We start from the raw sequence: 14,429 nt of genomic DNA on the forward strand, positions 1-14,429 counted from the left end.
GTCTAGTTATTCTTTTTAAAAATATTTTTTATTAAAATATTGTATTCGAAGTATATGTATTGACCGATGACAGTCACTTTTTTTTAATTAATGGTAATCTTAGTGGACTCTGCTTTCGTGATTCTTGAGTAAAACACTAATGTATTGTCATGTTTAACCAAAGGATATAATTAAACTCACATTGTAGATTATAGATTATGATCTTGTTTCTTTGAATTTAACAGACGAATCAGAATATATGTTAGTGGGCATAGACGACCATAAGAATTTGTACTCGATTTCTCAAACAAAAAAATTATATTGGAGTTTGAATGGTCAAGAGGGCCACATTATCCGAATATCCAAATTGTTAAAAATATTTATAATCCAATTCGTTTTGTTCAAATAATCAAATATCCTATAAATTAGATCAACAACCACTCAAATTCGTGATTTTAAAGTTAAGACATGAGACAAAAAAAAAGTTTATCCAAAAATACACACTACATGGTACGAAAACAAACATAACATTTTATACAAAAAGACAGTGAGTAGAATAGCAAACAAGCAAGCAAATACGGAATGCATTTCTCCACTGCCATATGACTTGCGACCAAATATTGTTAGTTTACATGTCTTAAAATTATGTAATTAGTCATTGTGATTAATCACCATATAATATACAGTATATGGCGATTACTCGTGACATATAAACGAATATAATCATCCAAATTTAGACTTGTTAGTATATTTATAGTAATATTTTCATTATTCACCATTTATATTTACAGCTAATAATCTACTTTATTAAAACAGAAGTACACATATAAAAATACCCTTAGTTTTCAGTGTTATTTACACTTTCATGCCACTGACATTAATTAATACTTTCTATTTTAATGTTGTCTTTTCCACTTTGATTAATGTGTTTCTAAAATTAAATTTGAATTAAATACACAATTAAATAATATTTTCTATTTTAATGTTTTGTCTTTTCCATTTACATTAATCTGTTTTCTAAAATTAAATTTGAATTAAATACACTTCATTAACTTCTCAATTAAATCAATGTCAAATTAAAAAAAATACATTTTTATTGGACAAACAATTCATGGAAATTATAATATCAACTATTCATTTAACAAATCTGAACGAAAAAATATTATCAAATTTGAAACGAAATTAGATAATATCCAAAAGGATTTACCATTTGGTATCTAGAAAACCATATCCAAACTTTATCTGAACAAAATATTTCGAATATTCGAATGTATTTAAATTATATTTATATACTTCAATATTTTAGCTATTTTTCGAGTTAATATCCAAGATATAAGCTATTTAAGTTGTTTAAAATATTTGAAATATAAAAAAATAATCAAAAGTAAACATCTAAATTAGATAAACAATAATCAAAACACAAAAAAATACTTAAAATATATATTTATTCTTCATCTAAATATTCAAGTTAAACCTATTTTAATTTTTAATTTAGGTACTTTAGCTTACATTACTCAAATTTACATGTTATATTTTTTTAGATTTAAGGATATTTAAAGATATATAAATTTTGAAAATTTAAAAATAATTTAAACGGGTTACCAAGCCCGCGAAGTTCCAAATCCAACCGGAACCAAAGTTTATAAATACCCGAAAAGAGGTAGAATCTTTAAACTCGAAAATCTCAAACCCGAATAGATTTTAACCGAATTCGAATGGATATCCAAATACTTATCCCTCGCTTAGTCAATATAAAACGATCAAATATTATAAATATACTATTTAGTATAAATAAACAAAAACTAAAACTGAAAATTAATACCCGTGCGATCGCACGGGTCAAGATCTAGCGAAAATATTATTAGGAAACTGTGACAGAGGGAATCGGATTCGGAGGCCGCAATCAGAGGAAAATGTGTAATAATAATTATTCACGTCTTGTCCCAACCCTTCCCATCATTCTGTCTCTCTCCGCAATTTAAAAAAAAATTATTATTCCTTAATTTTTTTTTAAACATAACGACTTCGCAGGTGCACGTCAAGAAAATGCCCTTCAAAACATAGGATGTGACTAAGACAAATGACAAATCAGACGTATACTTTAAAGTGAAGTTTTCATACTGGTCTAGTCCATTTGTATATAAGTGAAAAAGAGTTACAAACAAACTCGTAAATACGTATAATTAGCAGAGACAGAGAGAGGAAACGGTCAAAGAGACAAGAGTGAAGCTGTCGGGGAGGGTCGAAGGAGGAAGATAAGCACGCGCAGCCGGAGGAAGATGATATGACCCACATATGAACCACCATCGATTTCAACGACTTCTCTCTCTCTAGTCGCTTTCACACCCGAAACAGTGGGGAGAGAGAGCAGAGAAGTGTGGTTTGTGTGTTGTGGTGTGCCATGTGGGACGATTAGTATTGCAGCCGTCCTTTCGTTGTCGGTCATTGGGTCAGGCCGGTCCTTTCAGATCATACTACTGACACCCTCTCCCTTATTCCTCTCTTTCCTTCTTGTCTTTTCTTCCTCAGTCCTCTCTGTTCTCTTATATTCCGTTTCTCAACAACCTCTCATATGAGGGCGTTTTTGTCTTTTGAATGTGCATCAAAGAGGCTCCAGTTTCGTCTTTTCCTTGATCACGGCATGTTTATCTGCGATCGTTTGAGCCCAACGGTCCAATCTTTTTCTTACTTCAGTTGCCCAAATAGTATTATAACAACATACAACTGAATTTTTCCTTTTGCTTTTCAAAATTTATTTGTTCTTTCTTTCGTCAATAAACATGAGTTGCTCAATGTCGATTCATTCTTCTAGTAGAAACAATATTATGTTCTTTTGTTCATACAAAAAACAAACATTATGTATTCAGCAGTAATTTATAACCATAGATAACAAAAGAAAATGAATTGAAATTACAATTTTCAACAAGGAAATATACAAAAAGGGTCACGAAGGTGAAGAAGATTAAAAAGGAGTAACGAATTTGTCAGCAATGAGTAGATTAGCAGCTTAGCGGAGATGGTACGTGTCCCAAAATACATGCTTTGACCGGTCCGTACAGAGGCTCTAGGTTGGTCCACATGGTAATTTCCCTCCCGTCACACAGCAACCCATCACTCGCCGTCCTAAACCCTATTTATCTATTTCCAAGAATCAATAAAACTGATAAAATCACATTTTCTAATTTGTTAAATATTAGTAGAATTCTGATAGGAAATCCTAAAACTAGTATGATGAATGATGGTAATGTGAAGTTGCAAAGAATTATATTATATACTAGGGCCGGCCCGCCCTACGGACGGGATTTAATCTATTTGTGATATATGTAATTTTGTAATTGTATATTTTTTTTTACGTGTGTTTTCGATAAGTTTTTGCAAGAGAAGTGTATAGTAACATCTGTAGTTTTAGAAAATGTTAAGGTGTGCAAGGATTAGAGATTATGTATGTTAAGATTAATTATGTTTGATTTTGATGTGTGTGTGTGTATATTAATAGATTTCTTCCTATAACTTATTATATTGGGTGGATTAGGTGTAGAAGGTGTTCTTGTTTTTTGTTTTTTTAATAATAATAAATTCATAGTTTCTTGGTTAATTGTGAGTTGCTACATTTTGGGTTTTCAAAAATAGGTTAGTGGTTCTCATAATTATCAATTGCTACGAATGCATTTTGTTATGTTTTATGTTAGGCTGAATATGATATTTAAAACTGTATAAAATATTAAAAATGTAAATATATTGTTTATATTATAAATCAACACTTAAAATATATAGTTATAATATAATTTCAAATATTTTAATTCGTCTAAGGTCGTTACCTAGTTGTAAAAAAAGATAAAAACAGGTAAGAAAGTTACTAAATTTTGAAGTTGAGACACATATTAAAAAAAAAAGAAGTTGAGACATATTTGTTTACTATTATGTAAATAGTTTGATTTTTATTTATTCTTAATTTTACAGTTTTAATTTAATATTTTGTAGTTTTTTATAAATGAATAATATCATTTTAATGTGTTTTGTTTAATGTAGTTAAATTTTATATTTGACTATTTAAAATAATGTTATATTATATGGAACCAAAGATAATGAAGATGTATATAAAATATCTTTTTATGTTGTTGAACTCCGCTTATTTTAATTTGGGGTGATGTAATATTTTGTTTATTCCAATACTTTCTTTAATTTATTTTTTAAAACTTTTGATAATCTTTATAAATCTAGTTTTTTGCATCCATGAAAATATTAAAAATTACAATAAGTTTATTTATTTTTATTTTATTATATGAATTTTGAAAAGGATTATATGTTAACATATTTATGTCAATAAATTAATTGAATTGAAAATGAATCAATTCTTAAAAATATTAATATTTTTCACTTCCTGCATCATTGATATTGAGAATTAGGTTATTTTCCGTGAAATCTTTGAAACAAAATAACTATCTAAAATATATTAAAAATGAAATAGATTAATTGTTTTTCTGTTCATTCGATAATGAGAATATATTTTTAATGTGATAAACAATACAATCATCGACAAAAAAAATAGACAATACAATCTGTGTTATTTACAGAATCATAACACACCGTACACAATGAAGCCACTTTTATATTCCTGATTCTTTATTTTCTCCTTGACGACAATGACAATTTAGTGTTAAAAAATACGTAATCAAAAATGTTGTTCATACTTCTTCACTTATTCGTAGGGTAGAACGTGAAGCTTCTACACAGTTCAGCTTCGTCTTGAGCACAGCACTAAAAGAATATAGCTGAAGTGTTAAACTCATCACACGGAAAATGAATACAAATAAACGTAATCGCTAAACAAAAAAAAAAAAAAATACATACAATTATTTCACTTTCGCCAAAACATTATTGTTTCAAAGAAACTTTGAATATCACATGTTTTGGAAATACATGCTTTTCTTACCTTCACTTAGCGATCTCTTAAGAAGCCGTAGGAAAATCAAAAACTCTATCACAGTTTTCTTAAGAAGTAGCTTTTCCGGCACCTCTTTCTTCTCCTTGATTATATCCTTTGGGCCTAAAAACTGGGCTGATTCGTCTAAAACATTAGCCTTGTCCACATCCTATCCGTAATCACCATATTGTTTTGTTTCTATGTTATACTCTGCAACAACAACAAAAAACAGGTCAGGGCGATTCCAAAACCACAGCTCTGTTATGTCGAACCAGATTATTCCATTGTAACATCCATAATCACAACTCAGATCCTTCCTGGATTGAAAGAGAAAAACCCATTTGATTTGTGTCAGTAACTTACGCTGTAAGGAATGTATGTTTGTCGTCCATTTGATAAGACTACTGATGTAGCTAGTGTAACCTGCCATGCACCATTAACAACAACACTATGGGAAAGAAGTATACGGTCAACATTGTTTGATGCGTTGCTTGAACAGTCCGAATCATGTAGGTATGATCTAAAAGCAAGAAACGAATAAATGGGTTTAAATTATCCAAATAGTTTAAATGTGGGGAGAAAGGGTCATGGTTTTTTGTTACCTATGTATCTGAGATTCATCACCATGCTTTGTGGTATCCAGAAGCGACATCTATAAGAAGATTGTTATCAGAGGAGTCTGTTAGATTCAATGCTTTTGCACATCAACTCCTGCTCTGCTTCTACATCAAGAACAATCACCATGTGACCAATCAACTTGTTCTGTGTCTCAATGAACTTCAAGAGTCCACCTTTTCATTCGAGATAAAATGCTGACTCAGGAGTAATGTAGCAGTCGACATCTGACTGGCTTACGTAGCATACATCATAATGATTCTGTTGTAAATGATTGAATAACCTTTAGTCATTAACAGCTCAAGGTCTTAGCAAAAACATGAAGAGAAAAACTTGTTTTACCACTGTAAAAACCCATAAGCTCAACAAACCCAATACCATTCTCATCAACAAACATGTACTATATAACTACCGGGACCACTGATGCAAAATTCGCAATCCAAGACGGACACTTCCGAAGGTGAGATGTCATCTTCCATCTGTTGTTATTGTAGTGATCAAGAAATGGTTCACTCAAACTATATTTTTCATTTCGCTGTAATATAAAATATAAATGCTACAAACTGATGTTTTTAACCTGTAGATACATCAGAAGGATCACAGGTCGGAGCTTAAAGTCGAACCGGTCGTCCTGTCCAAACCACTCTCGACTCACCATGCTCCAATCCTCACCTTTGAGCCAAGCAAGAACCCCCATCTTCACTCCTGCCTTGGTAAGCCAAGCAAGAATCACCGAAACCATGAGATGTTCGGAAGATCTGTCCGACATATTAAGATCCGAAAGAGTCCATGGTTATGGCTCTGGCCCTGTTTCATGTAAATCACCATCATTAAAACGTTTGAACAGCGAGAGAGAAAGAGATTCCTTGCTTCCTAAAATCATCTAAGAACGAAATAACCTTAGAATCGAGGAGGAGTATGAGTTGATGGAAGAAGGCTGCACTTTTTATAGGTATTATCCACCGACTCAAGATAAGATAATAAGCGGTGAATGATTGATCGTGCCGGCGGTGCTAGAAGAAGTAAAGATGGTTATTGATGGCGATTTTAATGGATGTTATAACGTTTTAGAGGGGAAGAATCGCATACGAAACGATGCCAATGAAAATCGACCAGTGATTCCTCATGACGATTCGACTTACACACATCCTGGAAGATCAAACAACGCGATCGAAACCCAATGAATAGAATCCTCACGTCGACTTTAAGAACGGCGTAGAACAAAGACGGATAGAAACCTAAATTCCAAAACGACGCTTCAGCCTCCTTGGACACGTGCTGACGTGTCAGCACGACGTTAAACGAATTATCTATGTGTCATCCTACGTGGCTCAATCTGGAGAGAAAGAACTCTCTTTTATATAAATAGATATTTCCGTTTTTGTAAATGAATGAGCCCAATAGTCAAGTGTTATGCTGGATGTTTTAGAAGGTCGATGAATGAGCCCATATTTCCATGTCTAGAGATCATAGACGTTGGCATAAACGAAGTGTGCGTCTTTTAACTATATCTTTCAGTTCCACCAGCAAGAGATCTTTAAGACGAGCATTGTACTGAGCTAGATTGTTTGTCAAATCAACACATTGCTTATCCTTCAGCTGCTTGGTAGATTTTTGGTATGTCGGAGCTACATTCCCCACCACAAAATTTACGAGCATTCATTGCATATAATCTCTATAAATTTCCGTCCCAAAAAATAACTAACATCAACAATTTTAAAAAGTCTTAATCTTTCTAGCATACCTTGAGTTGGTCACGGAGATGGTTAATCACATCCTCAACAAAAGTTTTAGGAGTTTGTGTTAATCTTGCTTGAGCCACAACAAAACGAACTAGATAGTTGTTGAGAAAATCGTTTGAGCCAACAAAATATATGGTTTTTCCTGATGTATAATATTTGGCTTATCTTCATCAAAAAGCTTATCAAATTGCTAGAGTAATCGATTATATGTCTACTCCTATTCGGTTTGCCTTTACAATGTTAATTTTGAACTTTGAATATATATACAACAATCTATTGCAAATTTGTGAACACAGTCAAATATGGAACTGTGCATAATTTGGTTGCCCTATCTTTTCTCCTATAAACAACAAAACAGCATTAAAATAAACATTAGGACTAAAGAGTCTTTAGCTCTATTACATCTCGATTTTATATTGGTTTTATAGATCAGTAGCTGGGCTTATTATAATTGGGCTGACTAATCACTTGGACCAGTTTTTCTAACTCGACCGGTCAGATTGAAGGATATCAAACACTATTAAATGAAAACAAAAATGAATTGTCGAAAAAAAATTCGCCGTTGCCGGGGATCGAACCCGGGTCACCCGCGTGACAGGCGGGAATACTTACCACTATACTACAACGACTTCGGTGTTCATGGCTAAACAATTATAGAATTCAAACATTCTATTATAGTATTACTCTACAACTTTAGTGAAGTTTTTTCTTGTCGGAACTTTAATGAATCTATATCCTCAGAATATTCAAAACATCTTATAAAGTTAACTTAGAGCATCTTTATTGGAGGTATTTAGTAGGGTATTTAGGATAATTAAGCATTTAAAATAAATCAAAAAGAATAATAAACCCTGAAGACGTCACTTATTTTCGGTTTATAAGAGACCGTATTTGGGGACACGTGTAGACAAAAGAGAGGAGAGAGGAGCGTGTGTGTTTCGGTTTCTTCTCTCCACATCTCTCTCGACTCTCTCGACTCCTCATCGATCTCTTCCCTTTGTTTTGGGTGAAAACGTTGTTTCAGAGGGAATGATCTCCAATACTCGACACGATTCACCAGCCCTGTTAATGAAACCGTCACCGATTTCTCTGCTCTTCTCCCTCGCAGAATTCAATCAAGAGGAAGAAAGGGTTTGCATTAGATCTTTCCAGAAGCTTCTCTATTTCTCAAACTGCCGGTTCCTGTAAGTTCGATGGCCCAAGCCTCCACCAATTCATCTCCAAAGCTCAAGCTTCCCTTACTGCTCCACAAACCGAGTCTGAGTAAGTCTTCTATGGAGGCGCTTTGAACATCTTAAAGCTCTGTTTTTGAAAGAACTGGTGTTTAGCCAATTGAAAGTTTTGAACTTTAAATGATTTAAAGATCTATTTTAGTTGCAGTAGCTATGTGTTTGCTCACCAATCTATAAAATGTGCAAATTTGTGTTCTTTGGTATTCAAAGTCTCGTTTGCTCTATGACCTTATAATTGGTGTTAGCTATTGATTAGTTAATCAACAACCCTTAAAGGTCTTGAAATTTAGATGATTAGAGTTCCATCAATTCATAGAGTGTGCAAGTTTGTGTTCGTTGGGCGTTCAAAGTCTGGACCTTTACATGCTATTACTAACACCTTAAAGCTCTGTTTTTGAAAAAATTGATGTTTAGCTATTGAAAGTTTCAAAATTTAGATGATGTAGAGTTCCAATTTAGTTGCAGTAGCTATGTGTTTGCTCACCAATCCATAGATTATGCAAGTTTTGTGTTCGTTGGGGGGTTCAAAGTTGGACCTTTCCTAATATATTCCTGGGCTATGTCTTGCTCTTAGGTACACACCAGATTCCAACATTGCATCACCATCAAAAGACCTCCTCGTGGCTATCTGTCCACAATGGGTCCAGCATGATTTGGTAAAATCTACAACATCGTGTGGCATGATTAGTGATTTGTTTACTCTTTAATGTTCCCATTGATAAGTAATCCCTATCTACAACATGGTGTGGCATTATTAGTGATTTGTTTAAGAATCCAAAACTTTGTGAGGTAGTTAGAATGAAAAGTTCACATTGTTTTTTTTTAAAAAAAAAAAACCTAAATAAGAGACTCCCAATGGAGCACAAAAATGTTCGGGTCTCTTAATGTTATCTCTTAACTCATATTTTTTACTTAAAAGTATTAAAAAAGATTAAGAGACCCTAAATGTGTCTTTGGGATAATGATGCTCTTAGAATACCGATTTGGTTCATTCTATGAGTAAATTTGTTAAATTCATCTAACAAAAGATTGATTTCTAAGAAATTATAAAATTCGTTGATTGATCCAAAACAGATTTTTCGTGATGTTTAAATTTTTGCTCGACTGTTTAATCTATTCGTATGCTGCATCATAACTTTTCTTGGACTAAAATTTTCATGTTTTTCTGATAGAAAATGTTATTTGAATATATTCATATGAATGTTTATTTCAGTATTGATCTTTCACTAAGAATGGGTAGGTCTGACTAAAAAAACTAAACACATATATAAGTTTTGAATCGAAACCGAGAAATTTGAACCTATACACAATTTGAACTACACAAAATATTCAAACAGACTATGAAGGTGGTAAAAATGTAATGTTATTACCCGAATTTGAATAGGTATTTCAAAAATTCCAATGAGAACCCTAAAATAAAGATCTGAAATAGTAAGTGAAGTAAATATTTAAATATTTTAAATACTCAATTCTATGGTTTATTTTAATATAATTTCTGAAAATAAGCATTTTACAAACTCATTTTAATATTTTATTTTATATACTATCTAAAAGTATCAGAATCTGAAGTAATAACCTGAATCCAAAATAAACATGATTACAAAATGAATTTTGGAATGAGTTATAATTTAAATATGAACCATAATCTTTATTAATCAAACCAATTCATACTTCAATAATATCTGAAATTTTGTCTATGAGAATGAATCCAGAAATTTTAAAACTCAAAAAATCTTTAAGAACAGTATTATCAATGGTTCCTCGTCATTAGTATCTCACGAGTCACGACACAAAATAAAGTAAATAAATATCTAAAATATTTATATATCCGTCAAAAATATCTCATTTTGTGATATTTTGAAATACTTTTAACTGGGTATCTAAACATTTGAAACACTCATTTACTTTCTTTTGTATCATAAATCCTGAGATACTGATGGTGAGAAACCATTGATAATGCTGTCCGAAAGAAAGTCTTATGAAAACTTATATTATCCCTTAGCTTTATGATTTATGCCAAACACTCGATCAACTAGATGAGATGATATTCAGATAATTAACGAAATTTAATGAAATTTTTTAAACCACGTTAAAGTGAAATAATTAACGAACATATTTTAACATATTAAAAAGAAAAAAAAGTATATGGGGTTACACATACAAAACGAAACAAAACTATTTTTTGAGGGGTTGTTCATTCTCTCCCTTTACCCGAGAAGCTAGGAGCCACCGTTAATTCAGTCGGACCATCAAACGGATCCGATGACTGGTATTCAATCGGCGGCGAACTCTCCGACACACGCCACATCTTCACCGACCTATCTAAACTCCCACTGTACACGATCCACCTTTTCTCACCTGAAGACGATTCTTGATCTCTCTCCACTGCCATACACTTCACCGGACCCGCATGTCCCTTCAACAACGCAATACACACGTGCTCTCCTCCTCCTCCTCCTCCGTCTCCACCTCTCCCGTCACCACGTTCCGGTCTCCTCCAAACGCGGATCCCAAGATCAGCCGAGCCACTGAACAACAAGCTCCCCGCTGCCACGAGGCAGAGCACCGCGAGCTTGTGCCCCTTCAAAACGCCGCCGTTTTTCATGTTGTTATCCCTCTCCCAGAAGTTAACGGTTCCGTCAGACGAACCGCAGTAAACCAACGTCGCGCTCTGATCAACCGCGATCGCCGTGACGGCGCAGTCTTGCTTCAGCAACGTCTCGGAGAAGAAATGCTTCGTCTCCTTCGCCTGGTCCTCTCTCCTCCACACTTTGACCGTACCGTCCGCCGAACCGGAGAAAACCAAACCGTCGAAACCCGAAACGACGGCGTTCACGGCGTCGTCGTGGGCCTTCACCGACTCGAGGCACCTCAGGTCCGAGATCCTCCACACTTTGAACGTCTGGTCCCACGACCCGGAATACAAAAGCTTCTTGTCTTCGCTCAGCGTGAGGCACGAGATGGCGTCCACGTGTCGGAACCCCTGAGCGCTGGTGCTGGTCGGGTTCTTTCTCATGAAACTGAAATAGGAAGAAGGCGTGATGGAGTTTCTTAGGTAGTCTCGAAACACCGGCATGGTGCCTATGCGACGGAAGATGTTTGAGTCTTTAGACGAGACTTTCCACACGCGGATCTTCCCGTCTTGATGCCCCGTGAAGATCTTGTCTCCGGCTAGGACAATGGCTTTGACCAAACCGCTGTTGGATTTGAAGCTCGAGAACTCGGTTTGGTTTTTCCAAACCCTAATGTTCTTGGAGTCCGATCCCGTGTAGAGTAGGTCGCCGGAGGTGGCTAGAGAATAGATGTGGCCTTCTTCGCGGAAGAGAGAGCCCATGAGGATGTTGGGTGAGTAGTTTTTGGGTTCTCTCGTGTGGGAGGCTGTGGACTTTATCCCCGAGTGGGGAGGTTCCAGGTCGGTGGGATCGACGTGTGCAATCCATGGGGATTTGGATAAGGGAGAAGTTGAGCCGATAGAGGGAGAAACATCGACGTATGTTATGTCGTATATGTCAGGATCTGGATCAGTATCTACGCTCTTGAGTTTTGGAAAGTTCTGGCTGGTGTCTCTGCTTGAAGCCTTGTGATGCATTTGAAGAATTGAAGAAGAAAAGATTAAGGCTTCTCTGGCTACGTACGAAAACGTCTAAAAGAAGAAGAAGAAGAAAGATTGGAGACGATGGTGCATGTCTGGAATTTATGGATAGTAGTTGTACGTGCGTTCTATATATAGTTAATTCAAACATTAGAACCGTTTATATCGGAGAACTCTCCATTGGTGAAGGATTATACGAAGTATAGCTTAGTTTTATATAAGTCTCTTTTCTATTATTAAGTTTTGTTATGTATCCCATGGCCCTAAGTGAATTACTTTCTGGAGATCTGTTGAAAAAAAATCAGGCTAAACGGTTTGCTGATTATGTAATAGAAAGTTAGTATACAGAATTTTAGGAAACGAAATATATATACCTTGGCTAACTTATTGGATTACCAGTTTGAGGGTTTCGGAGTATTTGATTGGTTGGACAAACAATTTGAATCCAAATACATCTTTTAACATCAAAATATGCATATATCTTTTAACATTAAAACATGCATGCATCTCTAAAAGAAGACAATTCTTTTTGTAACTGCTAAAAGAAGACAATTTATACAAGAAAAAAGTATGCAACAAATTACAACTTTTAATCATAAAATATCAAATGGTCAATTAGTTCAGAGTAGTCCATATAAATATCAAATAGGAACTTTTAATTTTACATCAATACATTTAACAAAGAATGAAAAACTTAATTGTTTATCTTACCAAGCTTGACAGTTAAAACATGGGAAATTATAACTTCACCTCAAATTTGATACTAATTTTCAAATTAACCTTTAAATGATAACCATTATTATAAATATCTTAATTTTATAATGAAAAAAAAAACAAATTAACCCTCATAAATTCTTTATAAATATTTAAGAATTATTTATAAATTAAAAGACTATAAATTCAACCCAACTATGTACTAAATACTAAACTCTAAACAATAATCACTAAACAGTAAACCTAAATGTTAATGAATTTTTGAACGACCGTATTTTTTTAAAAATGATATCCAACTTAATTAGTGTATTCAAAGTAATTTCTCTTAAAACATTCGTCTGCCAATATTCAAGAGGGCTTGCCTGAAACTGCAAAATACCAAGTATACCAATGATCTTAACACTTAATTATTTTTAATCATTTTCATTTTCGTAAATTTTGTTTCACTTAATGCCTTTGATTAATTTTCATATAATTTATTAGTAGAATTCAAGCATGCATAATGCGTGCTATTCAGAATTATATAAGGGAAGGCATGCCCTATTTAAAGTCAATACAATAATATCTAATAAGATAATTTGCAAATTGTGATCTGTTGTCTATATAAAAATTATATATCACACATACCAACACAAAATCAAGCAATCGATCAAACCAGGTATTTTATGTTTTTATATAATGAACAATAATGTAATCTTAGAGACAAGTTTGGGGAGGGGGAGCTGAGTACCCGATTCGGTCTACATATGCGAAAGCATTTCCATATACAGTTTATATATTCAAATTTTATATCGAAACGAACTAATTATAACCTGTTTAAACATACTTTGACCATGTTCTATGAGTCATCTATTTCTTTGTTCATAAACCGTAGCAATTAAAACGATGTTGTTATGTTTTTTTGTGAAACAAAAACTAAATATATTCTCTTTTTGTCTCATTTCACGAATCTTCTGCATTGCGAAGAGTTTTCGATTGCTCATAGAATCACATTTTCCTCTTCATCTTCAGGTATGTAAATTTATAAGTGATGTGCTCGATTGATGGACTAAGCTCTATTTTTGCAATTGAAATCCACCGCAAATGGTTACTTTTACTTCTTCAAATTTAAATCTGATGTGAAATTTGTGCAAGAATGAGTTCAAAATTGAAACACTGTGGTGATGAAGGAGAGAGAGGCATGCCTAAAAGTTGTAGATGTGGAGAAACTTCTTTAATTAGAACTTCAAAAACCTATGAAAATCCAGGGAGGCTTTTCCATTGTTGTCCAAATGGATCAAAAAAGGAAAAAAAACCATTTGCTTAAGTGGACAGATGAAGCAGTTGTCGAAGAGATTGATGATATAAAGGACAGCTACGAGAAGAAGATAAAAGAAATGAATGACGTTATTGTTGAAATTGAGAAGGAGATTGAAGAGATGAAAACTACCGTCTATGGTTGTGATAAAGAGTTTAAAGATTTCGTTGTTGAGGTTCGAAGCTTGAGAAACATAATTGTTTGTGGATTTACCATGTTTATCTTCTATTATTATAGTGTTATAGCATTATATATGTAAACAATGTCTTTAAACCTCACGCAGACACTGGAACGGATGACATTCCGGGTCACCGGATCGACTACGAGTGAATCG

General features: G+C 33.7%; 1 protein-coding gene, 1 long non-coding RNA gene and 1 other non-coding gene across 4 annotated transcripts; all 3 read right to left on the minus strand.

The window, feature by feature from the left end:
• Window positions 1–4,504: 4,504 nt before the first annotated feature.
• Window positions 4,505–6,857, minus strand: LOC130510745 (uncharacterized). 2 transcript variants are annotated; one of them, XR_008944485.1, is made up of 7 exons: window positions 6,418–6,857; window positions 6,096–6,325; window positions 5,861–5,997; window positions 5,506–5,779; window positions 5,267–5,423; window positions 4,913–5,113; window positions 4,505–4,737 (listed from the first exon to the last, which is right to left on the minus strand). It is a non-coding gene; the product is annotated as an uncharacterized LOC130510745 (long non-coding RNA). The 2 variants fall into 2 exon arrangements; XR_008944484.1 differs by lacking the exon at window positions 4,505–4,737 and having other exon boundaries at window positions 4,758–5,113.
• Window positions 6,858–7,817: 960 nt separating this feature from the next.
• TRNAD-GUC (transfer RNA aspartic acid (anticodon GUC)) lies at window positions 7,818–7,889 on the minus strand. The gene has a single exon. It is a non-coding gene; the product is annotated as a tRNA-Asp (tRNA).
• A 1,178-nt stretch (window positions 7,890–9,067) lies between these two features.
• Window positions 9,068–12,279, minus strand: LOC130511497 (protein JINGUBANG-like). Its single transcript, XM_057008545.1, has one exon. The coding sequence runs from the start codon at window positions 12,079–12,081 to the stop codon at window positions 10,687–10,689; it is 1,395 nt and encodes a 464-aa protein (XP_056864525.1). The 5' UTR covers window positions 12,082–12,279; the 3' UTR covers window positions 9,068–10,686.
• Window positions 12,280–14,429: the final 2,150 nt, after the last annotated feature.

This window comes from Raphanus sativus, chromosome 4 (assembly GCF_000801105.2).
Source record: "Raphanus sativus cultivar WK10039 chromosome 4, ASM80110v3, whole genome shotgun sequence".
In the NCBI taxonomy this organism is placed as follows: Eukaryota; Viridiplantae; Streptophyta; class Magnoliopsida; order Brassicales; family Brassicaceae; genus Raphanus; species Raphanus sativus.

Coding starts and splice junctions, on each gene's coding strand:
- LOC130511497 (XM_057008545.1), bottom strand. CDS start 12,081: ATGCATCACAAGGCTTCAAGCAGAGACACCAGCCAGAACTTTCCAAAA.